The 22,460-nt window shown below is 42.8% G+C and overlaps 4 protein-coding genes across 8 annotated transcripts, besides 1 other annotated feature; 2 read left to right on the forward strand and 2 right to left on the reverse strand.

Moving 5' to 3' along the window:
• The first annotated feature begins 312 nt into the window (after window positions 1-312).
• Window positions 313-18,512, forward strand: speck. 3 transcript variants are annotated; one of them, NM_001414080.1, is made up of 5 exons: window positions 313-611; window positions 15,438-15,792; window positions 16,554-16,727; window positions 17,647-17,799; window positions 17,864-18,512. In NM_001414080.1, the coding sequence occupies exons 2-5, from the start codon at window positions 15,727-15,729 to the stop codon at window positions 18,296-18,298; spliced, it is 828 nt and encodes a 275-aa protein (NP_001401022.1). In that variant the 5' UTR covers window positions 313-611; window positions 15,438-15,726; the 3' UTR covers window positions 18,299-18,512. The 3 variants fall into 3 exon arrangements, with proteins under 3 accessions (NP_001401022.1, NP_523839.2, NP_995934.1); NM_206212.2 differs by lacking the exon at window positions 313-611 and adding an exon at window positions 7,673-7,873 and having other exon boundaries at window positions 15,382-15,792; NM_079115.3 differs by lacking the exon at window positions 15,438-15,792.
• Window positions 7,873-15,393: a mobile genetic element.
• Window positions 18,418-20,062, reverse strand: CG42568 (uncharacterized protein). Of its 2 annotated transcripts, none has more exons than NM_001169813.2 (4): window positions 19,899-20,062; window positions 19,724-19,835; window positions 19,342-19,670; window positions 18,418-19,280 (listed from the first exon to the last, which is right to left on the reverse strand). In NM_001169813.2, exon 4 carries the CDS (start codon window positions 18,861-18,863, stop codon window positions 18,531-18,533), a length of 333 nt encoding a protein of 110 aa, NP_001163284.1. In that variant the 5' UTR covers window positions 18,864-19,280; window positions 19,342-19,670; window positions 19,724-19,835; window positions 19,899-20,062; the 3' UTR covers window positions 18,418-18,530. The 2 variants fall into 2 exon arrangements, with proteins under 2 accessions (NP_001163284.1, NP_001163285.1); NM_001169814.2 differs by having other exon boundaries at window positions 19,895-20,062.
• DnaJ-60 (DnaJ-like-60) lies at window positions 18,418-20,062 on the reverse strand. 2 transcript variants are annotated; one of them, NM_138048.3, is made up of 4 exons: window positions 19,895-20,062; window positions 19,724-19,835; window positions 19,342-19,670; window positions 18,418-19,280 (listed from the first exon to the last, which is right to left on the reverse strand). In NM_138048.3, exons 1-4 carry the CDS (start codon window positions 19,936-19,938, stop codon window positions 19,112-19,114), a joined length of 654 nt encoding a protein of 217 aa, NP_611892.2. In that variant the 5' UTR covers window positions 19,939-20,062; the 3' UTR covers window positions 18,418-19,111. The 2 variants fall into 2 exon arrangements, with proteins under 2 accessions (NP_611892.2, NP_523840.1); NM_079116.4 differs by having other exon boundaries at window positions 19,068-19,280.
• Window positions 20,063-20,133: 71 nt separating this feature from the next.
• On the forward strand, window positions 20,134-22,253 carry spag (spaghetti). Its single transcript, NM_079925.3, has 6 exons — window positions 20,134-20,376; window positions 20,430-20,707; window positions 20,767-20,975; window positions 21,038-21,621; window positions 21,679-21,964; window positions 22,029-22,253. Exons 1-6 carry the CDS (start codon window positions 20,221-20,223, stop codon window positions 22,118-22,120), a joined length of 1,605 nt encoding a protein of 534 aa, NP_524664.1. The 5' UTR covers window positions 20,134-20,220; the 3' UTR covers window positions 22,121-22,253.
• The last annotated feature ends 207 nt before the right edge of the window (window positions 22,254-22,460 follow it).

Raw genomic sequence — 22,460 nt, forward strand, 5'->3', positions numbered from 1 at the left:
TGATTTATTTAAAAATAATTACATTGCTTGCCAAGAAAGCGCCTGGAGTTATGCAACATATTTGATTGTGTTAAAAATGTTATCCCCTTAGTATATTAATTTATATAACTTATTCGAATGCGATTCCCTTAAATCCCCACTTAAATCCACTGATTACTTCCTCCGCTGACATTGAGTAGTCTGCAGAGAGAACTTGGTAGCCCGAGGAGGAAACCCACTCAATGAATGAGCAGAACGCAGAACGGATGGGCAGAGAGATTGGGATTGGAAGCGACTGAGTTTTTGAGTTCGACCGGCGAACTATTTAAGCAACGCTCATTTGCTCATTGCATTTCAATGTGTTATCGTTGGCCATTAAAAAATAACACGAAAACGTTGGTCCCAAATCGCGAGAAGAATTCCACCTCCCTAGCATTCGAGTACATATAAGATTCTCAAGCCTGCAAAAGCTGGGCATCATCATTTCAAAAACGTGCTAACGGTTCACTTGGTCGGTCGAATCGGAACGAATCGGGCGAAAGTCTCCAACACAAATTCCGAAATTTAACGCTTCGTGGTATCCAAATCGAAGGAGGCGGCGCATTAGGCCCACTTATTAGCCAATTTCACGCGTAAGTTGCCGACAAAAATACATTTTTATTTTAGAATCCAGCTGTGACATTTACGCCGCCGCCAAATGTTTTCCATTTCAAGTTCGCCGAGAATAAAATACGAAACACTCACTATAAACTATATCTGAATTCATATGTATAGATGTCGGACATCGGAACGTAGTGTTTCCCAAACGGCACACACGTCCTAATTAAATGCGAACAGCGAAAACTTAAATTTTTTGGCAGGCGACCAAATCAAATAGTTTAAATGAAAACACAGATGTGTTGACGCTGGCAAAAAGCGACATGTGGGTACCTCACATATTTGTTAATGAAAAAGTGGACGGATTAGTGCTAGAAATGAGCCATAACAAGTGCTGAGCATAAATTGTAGCATGCCAAAGACAACTTAGCTCAGCTTAATTACCCCACCGACCGACTGGGGTGATTCTATGCCTGACAAGGCATACATATTGTTTGAAGTGCTGGCCCTCCAGATAAGATAGCGTTCCTTATCAGCGGCGAAGAAAAAGACCATCCTTCTTATCAATCGAACAAAACTTTCCAGCATTTCGTGCTGGCAATTGCGCCGGCAGAAGTGGAGTGTTGGCCACATCGATCCGGGAACTTGTTTGTGGCTCAACCCGTTGTCAAGGCAAAATCGTGGGGCGGCTTTAAGTCTTCGACCCCCAAGGGGCAGTCCACCGCAGGGCGTGACAATTGACCAAATTTAATCGTGGCCCACACGCACGACTGAGCTGCCAATAACAAGCAGACAAATAAATGAAATACCAGCAAACGGCACACGGGCAATGAAAATCTCGGTCCCTGTGCCGCGGGAAAAGCAAATATGTGAGAAGCAACTGCTTTCCACGTCCACCAAATCACACACTCGCACACACACACACACACACAGGACTGCGAGCCATGTGTATCCTATTTATTTCAATTGATTTGGGGGCAACGTGGCGTATGAGCAACGCCGCAGGCAGGCAATGGAGGAAAAAGCAGAAATTCCCAGCATCAGGCAGCAGGAGGAGTCCTGCTGTACTCCTCGTCGCCCTCGAACTCTCGACTTTTATACAGCATTTTTTATCGATTTGATTGGATTTCATTCCATTCGATGCCCCTGCCGCACGGTTTTGTGGCTTTTCAATGCGCTCCAATAAAGCTGACTGGCCGACCGGCACGCCTGACTTAATTGGATTTAATTACAGAGTGGCCTTGATGGCTCCAACTAGTCTCTAGTAAGATGGTTTGGATAAATCCAATTAATACTAAAAATGCACCTTATATCTACATGGCACAGCACACAAGACCGAAGGATCTTATCCTTAAAGTCGAAGCTAGCGAGGCTGCACTGTAGCTGACCCGCCGAGGCAAACAAGCAATGAGTAAAATGCGGAAAACTCTGTATTTGATACAATAGATTTCCCTGACCCAACTGGATGCAAGAGGTGAAAAAGTTTTGCCGTTTTTCCCCTATTTTCCGATTTGCCCCGCTAAATTATGGAGGGTCATTTCTCATTCAATTAAATAAATGAAACTCCATGAATATTCCAGGTCCAGGACCATTCAGGGAGTTCATTAAGTCCGTAAGCCCACGGAAAAGCCTTTGTCAATTAGTCAAAGCGATTCAAGAGCCAACCAATTAGGCTAAAAGGTTTGTTGCCTCTTCCAGCGCCGTTGATGCCCCAAATCAGCACAGCGACGGCCCATGCCCCCAGATTCGCTTTAAAGGACCCTCAGCCAAACAATAACAATGAAAACACATCAAAATCAATCTGTCAACAAAAGTCGAGCAAAGTGCTGACTACACAGACGCCGCCCCGGGCAACTGACAAAGCGTCCTGACTACGTGCCGCACCAAAGCCCTTCCACGATGATTACGTTGTGAAGGAGCACGCCACTCCGGACTCCGCACTCCCGAGTCGCCCAAGTGTTTAAAACACCCTTCAGCCTTCAGCCCTCAGACTTCAGACCCCCTCCGCCACTCCGAATCCCATTGAGCATCCTCAGTCGAGGATGTCGTTTTATTACAAGAGGAAAGACAAACAGCAAAATGGCGCCAACATTGTCAAAGTGTCAGCTTGTTGCCGTTGCTGCTTCTGTTCCCGCTGTTGCTCCTTCACTGGGTTCTGTTGCTCCAGGCAGTCGACCGGGATGGGGAGGCTGCCTCCCCCAGCCTGCAGGATTCAGTATAATCACGATGGCTGTGGCGGTGGCAGTGGTGATGATGATGCCTGTGCACTGGTGCACGGATTTCGCTTGGCTTCCTGCCAGCAATTTGCGCTGCCGTGCGTTCTTTGTGCACTGAGCAAAAGCAGAGATGTTTATCTAAACTAATATATAGTTCTAGCTCTTTTACGAGGGTCTTCAAACTCTTGTGGGATGTGATAAGAACCTAATATAGTAACTATCTTAGCACAAGAGCTTTGCAAACACATTGTTGATAAGGAAATTAAACAGTTCAAGTACGATGTTATTTCACAATGATTAACGAAAAATCCAATGAATTGATAAGCGCACAGAGTGTGATTTACCCGTGTTTCTCAGTGTTTGTTCGGCTCGGCGCACATGGCGTATGCGCAATGTCGTTGGCGTTGCATCCGTTGCCTGGATGAAAAGAAGGAGGGCGGTAAGTGCGAGTGTTGCGAATGTATATGCGCCAGCCAGATTGGAGGATGAGGCCAAAGCTTATTGTTCACTGTTGCTTGCAACAACAGCAGATCCTTTGAATCCTTTTCGCTAGGTTTGCGCCCCAGCAGATGGCAGACATTATCCGCCGCCTGGCTGGGATTTGCATTTCAATGGTAACTAGCCCGGATTGAATTGGTCGGGATTTCAGACATCCTTTCAGCGGTGGCAGGATGCAAAATGTGAGGAAATTACCCGGGCCCGTGATGAATTTAAATGAAGTTTGCTGCTGAAATGGGCAAAATGCAATTTACAACTTAAATGGGTAATTTGCAGATGGTACTGAATCGCTTATGGAAACGAAATGCATCGCCCAAGCGACATTTCCGATGTGGAATTAAGCGAGCAATTTGCGTGGAACTCAAATGAATTCAAGTGAACTCATTCAAGCTCTCATATATGACTGGTGTGAATTGCCCGATAGTCCATTTGCATCGTTTCCGTTTCACCAGCTCAAACAATTGAGTTTGCCACTCGTGCACTTTTCGCAGATAGCAGCAGATTAGTTCTAATGTGTTTAGAATGCCGCATTAGTCTGCACAATAGATGGATTTTAGAGCTTGAAGCCAACTGATCGACTAGTTCGTACTCAGCCTCAAAAGTATACCCTTGCAACACAGCAACTTATCATTTTATAGATTTTATACATTTTTCACATGCTCAAAAAGTTCAGTGTAGAGACTACATTTATGGAAATTTGTATTTCTATATAATTAACTTCATGTAGCAATATCTTGCCAATAAAAAAATCATAAATCTTGGGTTGTTACTATGTACTATGCTTATCTATTTAGTTACAGTGTTTGTTGACAGACAATTTAGTGTAGATTTGCATATCTAAGATTTTTATTTCGAGCCAAGGAATACCTATTAATATATCTAGCTAAATTTTTCATATAACATTTTTGCTTCTTCGATCGAGCATACCCCTTTTACTTGACAACCTTTTAAATGCTCCACCCACCACTGCAGATCCGGGCAGCCAGACAAGCGGAGCTAGTGCCTCATTCGATGGCAATGGATTGGAGTGGGGGCCACGGCGGAGGAGCGGCTAATCCGATTAGGCGGCTTTTAACTCTATTAAGTTGAATCAAACTTTCAAAGCCTCTGGCCAGTGCCCCCCTCCCCCTTCGCTGTTTCCAGTCACGTTCTGCCACAAGTTGGCCAGCTCCCAGCTCCCAGCTCCACCTGTGGCCATGGGCCGAGTGTCCAAGCCCAGGCGTAGGAAATCGGTTCCGGCTTGTGGCAACTGTCGGAAAAGCTGGTGACAAAGCTGCCAGGTTTATGGTCCAATCACCAAAACTGATTCCACCGATCGATCCCACGGCGAACAATTCGAATGATTTATGGCGAATGTAAATGAAAAGTTGTGATTTATATGACAGCGGCAACTAATTGTGGGTATGTCTCGATTCCGCCGCGCAGGTGAAAAGCATTGAATGTGAGTTCTGCGAGTATTTGCATATTCAAACTACTCTTACACGTGTAAGCATTCCGAATGCATTTAATCTGTAGCAGGAGAAACTATTAATATTGATTAATTAAAAGTAAATAATTGTGTGGTGGAAGCAAGTGACTTTAGAAGAGGACGAGGACTCTACTTTGGGTATTAAGAAACCCCTTAAAAAACCCATATCTATGTATAAAGTAATGATATTCATTTAATCATATTTAATATTAAACAATCTATTAAAGTTGAGTTAATTCATTTTATTGTCACTCATGAGAGCCATCATATCTGCAACGCATGACTTTTAACATGACAATTTAATTTGATAACTCATTTATTTAACTTAAGACAGATCCCCTGGCTTGCATTGCCTAGTTAGCATATAAATTAGTAGAGGACGCCCACTATCGCGGCTATCGTATCTTAATCGACTTGGCGTGTTCCTTAAATAATTGTTAAGTAATGCCCGAGCAGTCTATTAATGCTGATAAATGACCCGTGCACTGGCACCTGGTGCGGATTTGCATGGGACCTTGATCCGATCGAGTTCAACTGATATTCAAGTGTTTCAAACTAAGCCTAGTTCTTTGCGAAAGTGACCAGTGATTGAGAGAGAGTTCAAGCATTTTGACAAACATTCAATCATTGTGATTGCAACCACAAATTGCCAACCATCTTGCTGCTCAGCTAAACGGCGTTAATGTGATTTTAATTATCCGCATGCAAACAAATCGCAACGAGGCGATGACGGCGGGCAGCTCAGCACTTTGAAGTAATCGCGCCGCAATATCACTCATTCGCACTGTGGGCCGCAGTGGGTGCCATACTTGAGTACCTACTAGGCTCCTTTGCAACACTGGTATTTCCGCTCGGAAATCAAGCTAAATCAAATCAAAGCATTCAATGTAATTACACCATCAACACTTTATGCGATTGAGCTCTATTCACTTCACTGACTGATTGAGTAATTACCCGCGACTGGCCGCGTACTTAACTTATGCGCGTAACTAAGTTATGGTGCCGCAAAACATTTGTATCTGTCACTTAGTCCGATATCGGTGTGCATAATCCGCAGACCCCACAGAATGTGCAAACCCGTTTTGCAGCCGTTCGACAATTTTGGCAGCTCAATCAGCGATCGTCGTTTATGATTCGAGATTTAAGACCTATTGCGATTCATTAGGAGCATGACTCGCTGAACGAAAGCGACGCTTTGGATTCGAGTGCAAGGGTACTGAACTACCCGCACCTATTAAGTCGAAAATAACCGCCTAAGTATGGGTTCCTCGATCCAAACGCGTCGCCTCCTTTACTCACCCACCGGATATACCTCCAAGTGTGGTTCCAAGTATAAATACCCGCCAATTGCACCTGCACCCAGTCACCCAGAACTGAGTCATCTTGCATCTTGGAGCCCAAACAATGCGAAGAGGCGCGTCTCTGGGCAATTGAGATAAATTTAGTGCTCCATATCTGAGTGTCAGAGGAGATCGTCTGTTGGTCTGACGACCAGAAACGAGTTTCCCAAAACAAAAAGAGACAGAAACGTGACTGAGTGAGCGGCCGACAAAATAATAAATTTTGTAAACAAAATTATCCATGAAAAGTTTCCAGCGATTGTGCATGATAAACAGTTTCGTTGACAATTTGCATTTTTTGTCCGCTAATTGCGGTCTGTTTTTATGACCGCCTGAATAATCCATAGGCAAAATACATTCGAAATCAGCCAGATTTTCGACGAAACAATCGCGGGAGTTAATGGCCGGAATAATTCCGTAATATTCGAACTAAAGAGCCGGAGAAATAGAGATAGATATTCATATTCATGGGTGATAATTGGGAGAGCGCGCGCCAAACTAAACAAACCGCACGGCGAAGAATGTAAATATACACATGCCCCCGCCGTTCCGACGATTCACCGATCCCCGTGTCCACCGATTTCTGGGAGAGACCTCCACCTCCACCTCCACCTCCTCCACAATGGCGTTGTGTTTCTTTCTTTTGTCGCATTTTAATTGAGCCAGCGGCGTGCGCTCCGCTTTGCTCGTTTGCACGGCCAAAACAAAATAAAATAAAATCAAATAAAATGAAAAAGAAAAAGAAAAAGAAACACAGAAACAGAAGAAAATAAAATACGCGACAGCTGCGAGCGGAAAGTAAACAAAAACAGCGCGGGAGGATCGGGCAGTCCGCCGTGGAAAGATCATTCACTGCGGGGGGAATAGTACGCATACGCCATGTGGGTTTTAATTGCGGCTAATATTTCGGGGGTGTGCCTCTCGACTTGTTGTTTACTCCGTATTCTTGAAGGGCTACTCAAGCATTCCGCGCTGTAACATCACTCATACGCCCCGTGGCCGCTAATGCGAAAATAGCTGGTGCATACACACATACACTGTGCATAATAATCCAAAAATTCACTGCTAGAAATTACTGCCTGGAATCAAAATTAATACGCTTAGGATTTCTATTGTTTGAAATGACTAGATTCGAGATCGTAAATCTGAAAAACCTGAAAAGAATGGAAAAGTACGACTGATACCTTCCTGGTGGACAAGCGGGCTCCTTTAGCCGATCCAACCTGGCCAACTGACCTTGATAGCCAGCACAGTTCTAACCAGTTTGGTTTTTCGCCTTACTTTTGCTAAAAAAAAATAAATAAAAAGCGAGACAAGAGGGAAATGTCGAGAACCGCTGACCGCAGACCACAAACACAACGCCCTCCTCAACGTCGGAAGTGCCGACGGGGAAAGGCCCATCTTGGAAAGTCCAGGAAGCGGCTGCCGACTGGTCGCCGGTCGCTTGGCTCGGTGGCCCAAGAGAGCGCAAACCAGTCACGATCCGCTCTCTTTGGCCTATAACTGAACAAATAGACCGCTATGTGACCGATGGATTCGACCGGCAACCGCTGGCTCCATCCAGCGCCTCTCTCAGTCGCGAATGAACAGCCGGCGTGCGGGGCTCTGCGCTTAGACCGATCCGATTGCGATTGCGAATCCGAATCCGATTCCATATACACTCTCTCGCCGCGATCCGCTGGCTATATAAGGTGCAAACGGACCCGACTTCTGGCATTCATTGTTTGCTCGCAGGCCCATCGAGTTCTCACGCCAGGATCGTCGTCAAGGATCGTGTAATGATGAACTCCAATTCAGAACACAAGTCCGTTTTTAGTTGAAGGCAGCCGTCGGGCTGACATATATTTATTCAATTTTACTTCTTTTGATTTTAGAGTAGGCAGAAATGGTTCTGTCAGCTCAACGTCTACAGAGTCTCTCTGATTTTACAGTTTTTAATATATTTGGACTTAGGCTAATCCGCGTAGCTGCGCTGCCGGGTACGCCAGCAGCGGAGCGGCGTTCTTATGTATATCTTATATATCTAGGCTTATCGGGAGAGCGAGATATGTATGTACGTATGTAATATGTATTTGGTCGGCGTGTGAATGCTGACCATGCACTTATACTTTTTGCCTTCGAGTGGGTGATCATGTTACATCCGCCCTGGCCTAACTGCGTGCATAAACATAAACATAAACATAGCAACAAAGTGCTGCCATAAGTTAATATGCTATTTTATTTAATTGTTCTTAATATTGCATAGGCACATACTACATCTCCCTCCTTTTGAAAAATAACGTAACCTAGTGAAGTTATTTTGATTATTAAATGCAAATTATTTTATTTTTATTTTTATTTTGTTTGTGTTTTTGTTTGAACAACAATAGTTGATTTTATAATGCAAAGATAAAAATATACGTAGTGTATGGAAAATTTGTATAAATGATTAAGGAAAATATAAGTTTAAATTCAATCATGAATGAAATTTCTTTAATCTATCTTTATGAACTATTTGTTTTTTGTTTTTATTAGTAAGTAGCGTAATATTGTTATTATCTCCTATGCTTTCTATCTTATAGGGCCCCGTATATTTAAAGTCTAATTTATGACCTACCTCATTTCTTAGTAAAACTTTATCTCCTACTTCTAATTCTATGTCTTTTACTTTTAAGTCATAATTTTCTTTATTTTTTTCTTTGTGTGCTTCAAGAAGTTTTCTTGCTCGAGCATATGCTACCTCTAACCTATATTTACTCTCCTTAGCGTAATCATCTATGTTATATATTGGTTCTATGCTATGTAGTTTATTAAAATGTTTTGGTAAATTACTTGTTCTACCGAAAACTAATTCATATGGACAATAATTATGTACCATAGATTGGGTCGTGTTGAAGCAGTATACGAAATATTGAAGCCATACGTCCCAATCGGTTTTGTCCGTCGATATGTAGGATCGTATATACTCGTTTAAAGTTCTATGACTTCTTTCTACTACTCCAACTGTCTGGTGGTGATGAGCTGTTGATGTTATATTTTTTTATTTTCAAATATTTACACAGGTCAGTAATTATTGAATTCTTATACTCTGTTCCCATGTCCGTTATGAACGTCTTCATTGGACCGTACTTTAGAATAAAAGATTCAAATATAGCTTTTGCGACTGTTTTTGCGCTTTTATTTGCTATTGGTATGGCAACTAAGTACTTGGTTAAATCACATATGAGAGTGACTGCGTACTCGTTACCATTTTCTGACTTGGGTAGTGGACCAATTGTGTCCACAACAACTCTATCGAAAGCATGTTCTGGTGTTTCAGTTATCGTCATTGGAGTCTTTGTGTGCTTTGTTGTTTTTGCTTTTTGGCATTTTTGACATTTCCTTACGTACTCTTTTATGTATTTACTCATATTTTTCCAGTAATAATGTCTTTTGACCTTGGCCAAGGTTTTTGTAATGCCTGTATGCCCTCCTTGTATTGGATCATCATGTAATGTAGACAATATAGCTTCTTTTTCTTTTTCATTATTTATTTGGGTCACCGGGTTAAGTAGCGCTACTTTTAAATTCTTTAATATTTTATTGCCCATATTTTTAAATTTATCTATTGAAACGTGTTCAAAGATTTTTTCCCACGGTGCCATTTTGATTTGGCTGATATCATATATACCGGCCTGCAATTCAAGCCTTTGGAGAAATTGATCTAAATCAAGAATTCCATTAGTATAAAGATCACCAACATCATATCTTGCAATAATTTTCTTTCCATGTTTAAATAAACATATCGAGTCATTCAATTGCAATGTCACTACTTTTCGTACCTCGTCATTTGTTATGACTTCGTATACGTTGGGCTCTGAAGCTATTTCTTTGGTTTGCTTTTGCAAATCCAATTGTTCTTTTCCTGCGCAGGATTTTTGTCTACTTTGAAATCTTGTAGTGACTTTTAATATATTTCCAGTTATATCTTTTAGCTCTTTGATGGTTATTCTTGATAACGCATCTGCTACATGATTGTCCTTGCCCTTTAGATACTCTACTGTAAAATTATATTCCTCTAGTTCAAGCCTTATTCTAGTTAATTTAGAGCTGGGGTTCACCATCGAGAATAAATATGTCAATGGTCTATGGTCTGTTTTCACAGTGAAATGTTTTCCGTAAATGTATGGTCTGAAATGTATTATTGCCCAATGAATTGCTGCTAACTCTTGTTCTGTTGTACTCTTATTGCTTTCACCTTTCGTAAAAGCTCTGGATGCATAAGCAACTGGGAGTTGGTGGCCATTATGGTTTTGAGTTAAAACTGCGCCACACGCTTGCTTGCTTGCATCTGTTGTTATGCAAAATTCTTTGCTGAAGTCTGGGTACTGCAAGAGTGTTGGGTTAATTAGCTGAGATTTTAAATGTATGAATGCTTTTTGACATTCATCTGTCCACTCGAATGGAACATTCTTTTTACATAATCTTGTTATGTGCCGCGAATAGTCGGCGAAATTTTTGATAAAACGTCTGTAGTAATTGCAAAATGCTACAAAACGTCTAGCGCTGTCCGCATCATGTGGAACTGGGTAGTTCTGAATGACATCATATTTTTTGTCATCCGGCAAAATTCCTTTGTCTGTGCATTTGTGTCCCAAAAATGTGACTTCATGCATGAAAAATGAACATTTTTCAGGATGTAACTTTAGGTTGTATTCCCTGCATTTACCAAAAACTTCAGTGAGGTTTTTAAGCATATGTTTTTCGGAACAACCTATGACTATTAAGTCATCCATATAAAGGAATGCTTGAGACGGTTCTATTCCGGAGAATGCTATAGTCATCATTCTTTGGAATGAATTAGGCGCTATTTTTAAGCCAAATGGCAATCGCGTGAAACGATATGAGCCATTGCTGGTTGAGAAAGATGTTATATCTCTCGAGCCTTCATCCAGTTCGATTTGATGAAAACCTGACATTAAATCAAGGCAGGAGAAATATTTTGCTCGACCAAGTTGGTCCAAAATATCATCTATTCTCGGTAGTGGAAATTTGTCAGCTAAAAGTTTCTTATTAATTTGGCGATAGTCTATTACTAATCTCCATTTCTTTTTATCAGAATTCGGGCTTGACTTTTTGGGTACTAATAGCAAAGGGCTATTGTACTGTGAAACTGATGGTTCAACTATTTTATCTTTTATTAATTTCTGAACTTGGGCTTGTATTTCTTCCACTTGACTATGAGGACTTCTATAATTTTTCGTGTATACTGGCTCATCATCTTTTAATCTCAACTGTTGTTTATACAAATTATTAACTGTTATAGGTTCTGATTCTAATGCAAATATATCTATATATTCGCTGCATATATTTTCTAATTGTGATTTAAACAATTCGGGGAAATTTTTCTTTAATTGAGATAAGACAGTTTTATTTCTGTGTTCACTATTTGCCTGAACTACATTGTAGTTCGAAAGTGGCTCATATTTTAGAGTGTCCATATTGACTAATTGGTCGGAATCGGTTGTATTTAAAATTCGGACAAATGTATTACTTGATGTTGCGATTGTATTTGCAACATAAATACCAGTTTGAATTTCCTGGTTTGGAATTAAAATGTTATCATCTTTTGATGATACTATTAATCTTCGGACAACTTGGGATCTTGCTGGTAATAACGTTGTGTTAATACCAGAGCTGTATGCTATGGGAATATATATTGGAAATTTCAAATTGTTTGGTCTAATTATAAACCAATCTTCTTCTTGGTTTAAATCGATTTGGCAATTATATTTTTTTATGAAATCTATTCCGATTATTCCATCACACGGTATTGGAAAGTTTTTATCTACTAAATGAAAATCGTGTGGGATAACGTATTTACCTGTCTGTATCTCAATAAAAGTCTGTCCTCGAGACTGAATTTTCTGTTGGCCTATGCCTTGAATGTTTATTTTATTGGTTATTTGAATATTAGAAAATTTGTCAGAGTTCTCTTTGAGAATAGAGATATCTGCACCTGTATCAAGTAGAAAAACTAGTTTTACGCCTGTTTTGGCATGAATGAATGTAGAAAATATGTTGAGATTATAATTGATGGTGTATACTCTACGATCTTCTTCTACTGAGTACCTAAAGGCTGTTGCGAGTTTCCCTGTTCTTGGATTACTCGTACATTGGCATTGTTTCTGTTGTAGTTGTTCTGACTGTTGTTACGGCCTTTGTTTCCATTATAACGGCCTCTGTTATAGCCATTATAACGGTTATTATTTCCATTATAGCGGTTTTGATAACCGTTATTCTGGTAACCGTTATTTTGGTAACCGTTATTTTGGTAACCGTTATTTTGGTAACCGTTATGGTAGTTGCCTCTAATACTATTGTTATTAAAGCCTCTACCGCGGTTACTACCTCTATTGGCATTTCCGTATCCTCTATTGGGTCTGTTACCTCTAAAGTACATCACTTTATTGATGTCACCGGTAACTCTTGTACTCGTTCTTATGTATGCGCTTATCGCTGCATCCATAGTGGTGCAAGTCCCTGCTTCCAGTACTGTTTTGATACTTTCGTGCTCAGCACGATGTATCATGGTTTCAATTGCCTCTTTGGTGCTTAGACCAGTGGCATGTTCTAGAGGTATACCCTCATCGATATAGGAAGCTTCTAAAAGTTTTCTCAGGCTATCAACTTCAGCGGTAAATTGCGTTGCATTTTTACCTCTCTGCTGAACTGTTGCTAGCTTTGCTTTGACATTACTGGATGTCTCACCGACAACTACTTTCTGCAATTTGTTTATAATTGCTGGAATTGTCGTTTCATTGTCAACTGAGTTCAAAATTGTGCCAACTATTTTTGACTTAATGACCTCAACTGCAATGTCTTCAAATGGTCCCTTAGCTAGGTCTACCAATTTGATTGCCTTAATGAATCTTTGTAAATGGATCTTTTGCCCATCAAATTCTGGCACTGTGCAGGCGACTTCCCTAATGTAAGACCTAATGGCAGCTGCTTCTTCTGCCATGGTTAAGTTATTTTCGGAGTCGGCTGCGTTATTTGTTTTATCGTCGTTCTTCAGCATTAATTTTGCTGGTATAGTTAGATCGTGAAGATCTTCCTCTTTAATGTCTTCCTTGACTATAGTCCTATCTTCCTCGTCAGAGTTAGTGCTGTCTTCATTCAAATTTATTCTTAGTGGGGTGTTTACTATGGTTGGAATTTCTATCTGGAGACTGAATTTATTTTTTATAAATATTAATTTTTCTCTTAATGTCACCAGTAGGTTCAAAGCCTTAGCACACTGTTTGCGTTCCAAATTCTTTCTATTTTGTTGGATCAACTCTCTGATTTCATTATAACTATTTACCAAGACTTGGGCATTCCTATTGATTGTTACAGCTTGTGTTGATCTGTTTTGCGTTAAGCACTTATAGGATTTTCTGAAATTTTCATTTTGATCTTTTATCTGATCAACAAGCTTTTCCCAGTCCATGCTGTGGTATACTCATAACTTCAAATTTATTCATTTGTATATATTTTTTTTTTAATGTAGATAAATTCAATATTACGTTTTATATTTTTTTTTTTTTTATTATTTTTTTTTTCATATAATTTTTCTCATATTTTCATTCATAATTGACTTTATTAAAGATCTTCCTTAAATATTATCTATACCGTTAGCAGTGCTACGGTATCGTTTCTTAAGACACTTGTTATGCAGTTTGTATATTTTTATTAATGCATTGGATACCATAATTAATGCAATTACAATTAGTATTATGGTTATCCAGAACAAGTCTGCATTTTGGACTTCTACTTTATTTATTACATTGGCTGTAGAGTCCACAGTTTTAGTGTCTATTAGACCCATTTTGGGTATACTAATTTTATATTTTGGAGAATAGAATAGAAAATTTCCTTTGTATATACTTTTATTTTCAGTTTTACTTATTTCATTTGTCTCTATAGACATTTATGTTTGGAATTATCTATTTATAAAATCTTTCAATGTTCGCAAGAGTAAAAAAAAATTGTATTTTACATTGTTGCCTGCCTGATTCTAGCTATGGCTTCACGGGCCATATTGGGTTAACAGGGCATAATAGTATATGCTCCGTTTTACAATATTTCTTACAATTTTTCTTATCTATATATATTTTATATTTACTTTATATTTATATATATTTATTATTATATTCTGCTGTTGATGATGCTCATCAGGTGTCAGCTGGGCGTCGCCGGGGGTGGCACGCTGACACTCCCTCGCTGCTGTCTATTTGTTGGGTGTCAGCTGGGCGTCGCCGGGGGTGGCACGCTGACACTCCCTCGCTGCTGTCTATTTCTTCGCCGCTGAAGACGTCGATGGTCGCTCACAAGTCCCCAGGCAGTGGGGACTCCAGATTCCTTCGCAGCCAGGGGGGCAGGACTTCTTTGGTTTTGTTAATGCTGGTGCTGGTGCTGGACATGCCTGGTATTTTGGAACTTCATTAATTGTGGGTATATTTTTAATATTATCTGAGTGAGTTTTCTCGAGCTTATGGGTCTTTAATTCTTGCTGATATTGCAACAAGTGGTCTAGCTCTGCATGTAGCTTTAGAGCTTTCGACCAAACCGGTGGCGTTTGCTGACCGTATATTAGCCACCTTACGTGGGCTATACGTTTATTCAGCTTAGTTTTCAAACCGCCACGGTGTTTGCCCATACTCAATAGAACTCTACTCACTCAGATTTTTCCTTGGTTTTTGCAGTTCCATTTAATTAGTCCAGTCTTCTTCCAGTCCAGTGTTCCTTTGTTCCTTTGTTTTCACCAGCTTTGGTCAATTCGTCCAGCGTTGGACGACTGTCACGGTCGCCATGTAATGATGAACTCCAATTCAGAACACAAGTCCGTTTTTAGTTGAAGGCAGCCGTCGGGCTGACATATATTTATTCAATTTTACTTCTTTTGATTTTAGAGTAGGCAGAAATGGTTCTGTCAGCTCAACGTCTACAGAGTCTCTCTGATTTTACAGTTTTTAATATATTTGGACTTAGGCTAATCCGCGTAGCTGCGCTGCCGGGTACGCCAGCAGCGGAGCGGCGTTCTTATGTATATCTTATATATCTAGGCTTATCGGGAGAGCGAGATATGTATGTACGTATGTAATATGTATTTGGTCGGCGTGTGAATGCTGACCATGCACTTATACTTTTTGCCTTCGAGTGGGTGATCATGTTACATCCGCCCTGGCCTAACTGCGTGCATAAACATAAACATAAACATAGCAACAAAGTGCTGCCATAAGTTAATATGCTATTTTATTTAATTGTTCTTAATATTGCATAGGCACATACTACAATCGCTCCTTCCATTCACACCATTAATCTTGCTCCGAATCCCAGCCAGAGAACAAGAGATCCCCGTGATTGAGTACCCTACCTAGTGTTTATCAAAGCAAAGTCAAACTAAAAGCCAAACAGTGCCAAATACAAACAAAGATTCGTCGGCGGCGAAGTAAACAAAATATCGCAAAACGTGCGCGCCAACAAAAAAGCGAAATAATCGAAATAAGGGAAAAATTCGCCATAAATTTTCCCGACATCCCGATACCCCCTTTCCCCCCGCCGCCGCCTCCACCGCCTTGTAGAACAAAAGAAAGCGTTTTGCAATAAACAAAACCAGAAAGGCAACATGGAAGTGCAGAAGCTGCCGGACCAGTCGCTGATATCCAGCATGATGTTGGACTCCCGATGTGGGGTAAGTGTGGCTCCAGCCACCCACTCTTTGCACCAGCAGCTCCTCCACCGAGCTGCTCTATAAATACCAGTGGGGCATCCAATAATAGACGAGAACAATGGGGTAAACATCATTTTCCTGGGGGCCAAGGCAGCCACTTCTGTAATTTGGCATGTGCGAATTTTCCAAATTCAAATTCCTTCTGGATCGGTTTAATGGCCCCTCCTCAGCGAGTGCGATCGGCATTTATGGGGCATCAGTCAATGGAACGTGATTTTATGAGGTGGCAACTATGAGGAACCTCAAATCCAATAAATCACTTGAATCTGTTTTGAAGCAGGCCTAAATATAAGTGTGCCTCGAAATATTCCCAAGACAGCTGTATAAACAAATTGGCTATCTTAAGTATACTCCCTAGATGTCCCACCAGTTTTAACTAATAATAGAACTAATAATTAAAGTAAACTACATCTGCTAGAACTGCGACCTTAGTTTCGGTTCTATAATTTATGGCTCCTGTCGCTGGCGAACATGAAAACAAAATTTGAATAACATGGTCGGTGGAAAATGGATGTGGAAATGGAAATGCACGGGTTCGCCATCCATGAGCTGCGAAATATACAAAACAAATTAAGCTGCCTTTCATCTAAGAGCCATAAATAATAATGTTTCCTATGCGCCGCCCGACTTTCCTCCGACCGCCCATCCATACATCTAAGCATCCAACCATCCCTCCATCCATCGAAAGTATCTGAACGATTTGTTTTTCTGGCGCTTTGCAGCTGAACGACTTGTATCCGATCGCCCGGCTGACACAGAAAATGGAGGACGCATTGACCGTCTCTGGGAAGCCAGCCGCATGCCCCGTCGACCAGGACTGCCCCTACACCATCGAACTGATCCAGCCGGAGGATGGGGAGGCGGTGATAGCCATGCTCAAGACCTTTTTCTTCAAGGTAAGTGCGCTCCCGCCCATCGTACATTGTATTATAATCAGGGGGCTGCTTGGGAGATTGGTGTGCATATCGTAGGAGCCAATCAAGCCGAACACCTGGCTCCGGAATTTATAACCGCTTGCCGAATAATTTGAATCGAAAGGCGGCGCACAAAGGTGAATTTGAATAGTTTCCAGCGAATTTCAATTAGCTGCGCGTTCGTCTTAATTAGGCTTTAATTCAGATCGAAATTCGCACACTAAACTTGAATTAATGCGTGTTGGCCAATCCCTGGGAATTCCAGCCTCCGCCGGGAGCTTGCCCCGTTTTGGGGCATGTGGAATCTTGTGGAGTCCGTCCAGTATTCGGCTGTCGTGAGATGTCTTGACATGATCCATGTCACGGCTAGCTTTCAGCTGGTCTTGCATCACGACTCTTGGCGATCTGAATCTCAATCTCAATTGGAATCTGAATCCAATGCGCTCGCTTGATCTTGACTGGATCAGGTTCCAGTTCTCGATGGGGCCGGCCAATGAGAATGCTCCCTGCACAGACCCAGACCAATTGGGCACTCAAGACCTATATTTATACATATGTACATTGCATATACATATGTACATATGTATATACTGCATATTGATTAGTATGCATGCCACGCCCGCTGGCCACAGCCGCCCCCCTCCGGCGTTGAGATGTTGATATGCAAATCGAGTTCCGTTCGCCATTCCCCAGCTGCCTCCATAAATTATTGGAAAATCTTTAGCCGATGCAATGCGTGCATAAATCACTTGAATTGCCGATCAATTGCACGATCGTGTCGCCTAATAGCGCCGCCAATTTGTTCGGTCAGCAGATCCCCAGATTGACGAGCAATCGGATCCAAATGGGTGGGCCAGTGCACTGATGTCTGAAATCTAATCCGTTTTCCTATTCCGCACAGGATGAACCGCTGAACACCTTCCTCGACCTTGGCGAGTGCAAGGAGCTGGAGAAGTACTCCCTGAAACCGCTACCCGACAACTGCTCCTACAAGGCGGTCAACAAGAAGGGCGAGATTATCGGTGTGTTCCTAAATGGACTTATGAGGCGTCCGGTAAGTGAACCCATTAAGTATGATATGAATGATGCATGACTTATTGTGCTCCATCTATGCATAGTCCCCCGATGATGTGCCCGAAAAGGCGGCCGACTCCTGTGAACATCCCAAATTCAAGAAGATCCTCTCGCTGATGGACCACGTGGAGGAGCAGTTCAACATCTTCGACGTGTATCCCGACGAGGAGCTCATCCTGGACGGCAAGATCCTGTCGGTGGACACCAACTACCGGGGCCTGGGCATCGCAGGCCGCCTGACGGAGAGGGCGTACGAGTACATGCGGGAGAACGGCATCAATGTGTACCACGTGCTCTGCTCCAGCCACTACTCCGCCCGGGTGATGGAGAAGCTGGGCTTCCACGAGGTGTTCCGCATGCAGTTCGCCGACTACAAGCCTCAGGGAGAGGTGGTCTTCAAGCCGGCGGCCCCGCACGTGGGCATACAGGTGATGGCCAAGGAAGTGGGTCCCGCGAAGGCGGCGCAGACCAAGCTGTAGACGATCTGAGTTCGGATTTTGTACTATCGTATGTGATTCTTTAGTTTGTAGTTCGGTGGCGGGTTCCCAGTAGTGTATCAACGTTCGATTCAGCGTAGTGTAAACAAACAGTACAAGTTACGTATTTATCTAATTTAATCTTCCCGTCGCGACGGTAAACTTAAGTGTTTTGTGTTTAGAACGAGCTCAAAATAAAACCTTGTCTTAATAACATAACCGACTGGACAACAACTTAGCCCCTGCTGGCACGGCGGGAGTTCGACTTCCTGTTCTTGCCGGAGCGCTTGGCCTGGCTCCGTTTGGCCTGGGTCTTCTTGGCGTTCAGTTTCCGGTTGCTCCTGGTCCTGGAACTACGGCTGGTGCTGCTGGCGGTGGTGGTGCCCACACGGATCTTCCTCACAATCGAGTACGTCAAGTTGGACAGGTACACTTTCTTGGGCGTGCTGGACGAGCTGTAGGTGGGACTGGTGGAAGTGGAGGAGGAGTTCTGTGAACTGGAGAAGTCCAGGCAGCAGATCACGAGCACCACGATGCACAGGGTGCCGATTTGAATAGTTGACTTCATGTTGGTAGTAGGATTGCTTTTAATATGCTTCGATGGATGCGGCCGGAGTGCTTAAGTAGTCGCCCTGGTTGTTTGCACAGTTTGCTCAATCGCCTACGAAGGCCGACGAAATTGTTTAATTTTGGCAAAACACACTGGCGCTTAAGCAATCGCTCTTGAGTTTGCTTTGCCTTGAACCAAAACAAAATATTCAAAAATAGCTATATGCTTTCACGTTTAATTTGACCAAAGGAAATGGGGAAATGGGATTACTTAGCCGAAGACTGGTTGAAAGGACTCCGCGACATACGGTCCACCATACGACGCACTTGCTCCTCGTTGCCGTACTTCTGGGCATCGGCCACAACGGCGGCATGATGGGAATTAGCCTCTGCTGAGATTTCGTCCTGGATCTGGCGACTCAGTTTAAAGGACGACCTGTTGGGGATGGTGAAAGTTCAGTGTGACTACTTAAATTCTCTGGTTCATAATCATTAACCTGACGGAGGTGAAGCCAAAGAGTGCCCCGACGAAGCCTAGGGCCATCAGAACCACGGCCACCTGCCAGTTGGAGACCCTCTTCAGACCACGGATGCCATAGTACGGTCCTGGATTGGGATCGTAGTTGGGCCTCACATCCCACGCCTGGCCGGGATTGACCGTCTCGCCAACGGGACTGCGGTCCGAGCGCGATGGCTGCCACAGCAGGCTGTCATCGTAGTCTCTCCTCCGCTCCGGCTTTATCAGGGTCTTGTACGCCTCGGAGATCTGAACAAATCGGGCTGTGCGCTCCGGACACGCAGCATTGCTCTTAACATCTGGGTGGTACTGTGGAAAGGGCAGGGTTTAGGAGGCTCCTTTGGAATCTTGGAGTTACTTACCAATTTGGAGAGCTGGACAAAGGCATTACGGACTTCACGGGTGCTGCAATCATTGCGAATATTCAAAACTTCATAGTGTGTTTCGGGTTTTCTTGGTTTGTCGTTCGAGAAACTGCGCAATAGGCAAACATTTACTTTACATAACAAGTTTTATAGACGTAAAGTCCTTACTTACGCACATATCCAGCTCGAGTTGGAAGGCACAACCTTAGCATTGTGAGCTTTATTAGTATTATTTGTGCTGATCTGTCGGAGAAAGCATAATTTTAAACTAGGACTTTCAAAATAAAATCAAAACACAAAACAGCTGATTTGAGGGCCTTACTCTGGCAATCCTGGCTGGCCAGCTACAAAAATAGAGTTGGCAGCTCTGTTCGATGAAACAGCAACTCAGTTGAACTATCGACAGCGAGCAGTGCTGCCAGACTGTCGGAGCGCTAGCAACAGAAATAACAAACATTTAATATTTCTTTAGCCACTTGACAAGGCAAATCAATATGAGTGCACAGGAAAAAGCCTTCGAACTGCAGCGCCAGGTGCGCCAGAACGCGCGGGAGTACGAGAACTCCGTGAAGGACTTGTACTCCTGGGAGCAAGACATTAAAAACAAGGAGAAAGAGCTCCAGAAGTCGCCGCTTTCTGCCGCCAATAAGGTTAGCTTTAAATTCTTTGGTATTAACAAGTAAAGCTCACACTTTCAATGCAGGATCTGCCAGTGCGCAGTCATGTCCAGACAGACAAGTCGCGGAAGGAGAGCCCATCCTCCTCGGCGGCCAGCTCACCCACGGAGAAACAGGACTTGCCAGTGGATCCTGTGGCCCAGCAGTACAAGAAGGCCAACGACATCAAGGACCGTGGAAACACCTATGTCAAGCAGGGGGAGTACGAGAAGGCCATCGTGGCCTACTCCACTGCCATTGCCGTCTATCCCCACGATCCCATTTACCACATTAACCGGGCACTGTGCTACCTAAAACAGGAGAGGTAGGACTGTTTAGAATGTTCTCGATACTTCTTCCTTACATGCATATTTATCCTTGCAGCTTTGATCAATGCGTGGAGGACTGCGAGGCCGCCATTGCGCTGGATAAGCTCTGCGTGAAAGCTTACTACCGGCGAATGCAGGCCAACGAGTCCCTGGGCAACAACATGGAAGCCCTGAAGGATTGCACCACTGTGCTGGCCATCGAGCCGAAGAACATCGAGGCCAAGAGGAGCCTGGCCAGAATCAACGACCGTCTGCGCAAGATTGGTAAATATAATTTTGATTACCTAGTAAGCATATTTTAAGGCTTTTCATTGGCATCCTTACAGCCACCAAAAGTGGGCCAAACTTTACACCCGATCGTCCTGGCATGATTGAGATCTTGCCAATCGAGAAGCCTGCTTATAAACGCTCCAAGAAGGCAATGCGCAGTGTTCCCGTTGTAGACGTGGTATCTCCTCGTGCTACCATCGATGATAGCAACCAACTACGCATTTCGGATGAGGACATAGATAAGATATTTAATAGTAACTGCGGCATAATCGAAGAGGTCAAAAAAACAAATCCAAAGCCGACGCCAATGCCAGACACATCAGGTCCACCCAAAGCTGAGACCATTGCTAAGACCTCCAAAGAAGTCAAGCCTACCAAACAGACTGCGGTTAAAGTAGCTCCAGCTGTGGAAACCCCCAAAGAAACAGAAACACGCAAGGATACCAAGATTGTGCCTGAATCCGATAATGAGGCCAAGCCAAGTGCACCCAAAAAAACGGCTGTCGAGGTCCCCAAGGTTCAGACTCAAGTTTCTCCACCAAAGACCACAATAGAACGCAGCCCAGAAGTCAATACCGTGCAAACTGAAAAAATTGAACAAGCTTCGAGCAACAACGCAATGTCACCCAGTCCAATAGAGGTAGGTTCGCTTAAGATCAAAGCTGAATTATTATTAAACCAATTCTCTATGATTTAGCGCTTCTTACCGCCCGCACCCACGAGCACAGCACAGTTCCATGTGACCTGGAAGGAGCTGAGTGGTCCGCAGAAGTACCAATACCTAAAGTCCATTGAAGTCCCGAATCTGTGTAAGATCCTGGGAGCAGGCTTCGATTCGGACACGTTTGCCGACCTGCTGCGCACCATCCACGACTTCTTTGTACCAAATAAGGAGCCAAACACAGCAGCTGTCTTGCTGGAGATCAGCAAAAATGACGAATTCACCATTTTGGCCATGCTCATGTCCGCAGAGGAGAAGAAAAGTAGGTGACAAAACTTTTCTTGCATAATTTCGTTTGCATTTCATGTACTTTCCCCTTTTCACAGTGGTTTCGTCTATCCTCAACGCCATCAAGAACTGGCCCAGCAAGAATCCGGCTGTGCTGGACAACCTTTTCAAGGAATACGGAGTAGCCTAAACACCCAATGTTTTATGTTAAAATGTACTTATGTTGCTTCAAATTGTTAGCTCCAAAATCAACTAAAACAACAAAAATGTTTAAAATATAAAGAGGATTTGTAGATAGGATCCCAAAACGTTACACAGAATGCGAATGATTGAATGTGTTTTGTTCAGCGTTTATTAGATACGCTAAGATGCTCACTAGTTACACATGCTGGGAATATCTCAAAGTGACTCATGTTTTTTAGCCTAGTATAAGCCGAAAATTCCATATGCAGAAGACCATTTGAGCAAACAAACCGTTCTTGCCCGACCAGACCATGAATATTGAATAACCAATTGAGTAATACGAATTA

The sequence above is a fragment of the Drosophila melanogaster genome, chromosome 2R (genome assembly GCF_000001215.4).
Source record: "Drosophila melanogaster chromosome 2R".
Taxonomy (NCBI): Eukaryota; Metazoa; Arthropoda; class Insecta; order Diptera; family Drosophilidae; genus Drosophila; species Drosophila melanogaster.

Bases quoted from the DNA above. Each gene is read 5' to 3' on its own strand.
- spag (NM_079925.3), top strand. From the start codon at position 20,221: ATGAGTGCACAGGAAAAAGCCTTCGAACTGCAGCGCCAGGTGCGCCAG. The intron at 20,377-20,429 runs GTTAGCTTTAAA...CTTTCAATGCAG, and splicing joins CGCTTTCTGCCGCCAATAAG to GATCTGCCAGTGCGCAGTCA. The intron at 21,965-22,028 runs GTAGGTGACAAA...CCCTTTTCACAG, and splicing joins GTCCGCAGAGGAGAAGAAAA to TGGTTTCGTCTATCCTCAAC.
- speck (NM_001414080.1), top strand. From the start codon at position 15,727: ATGGAAGTGCAGAAGCTGCCGGACCAGTCGCTGATATCCAGCATGATG. The intron at 16,728-17,646 runs GTAAGTGCGCTC...TATTCCGCACAG, and splicing joins TCAAGACCTTTTTCTTCAAG to GATGAACCGCTGAACACCTT. The intron at 17,800-17,863 runs GTAAGTGAACCC...ATCTATGCATAG, and splicing joins ATGGACTTATGAGGCGTCCG to TCCCCCGATGATGTGCCCGA.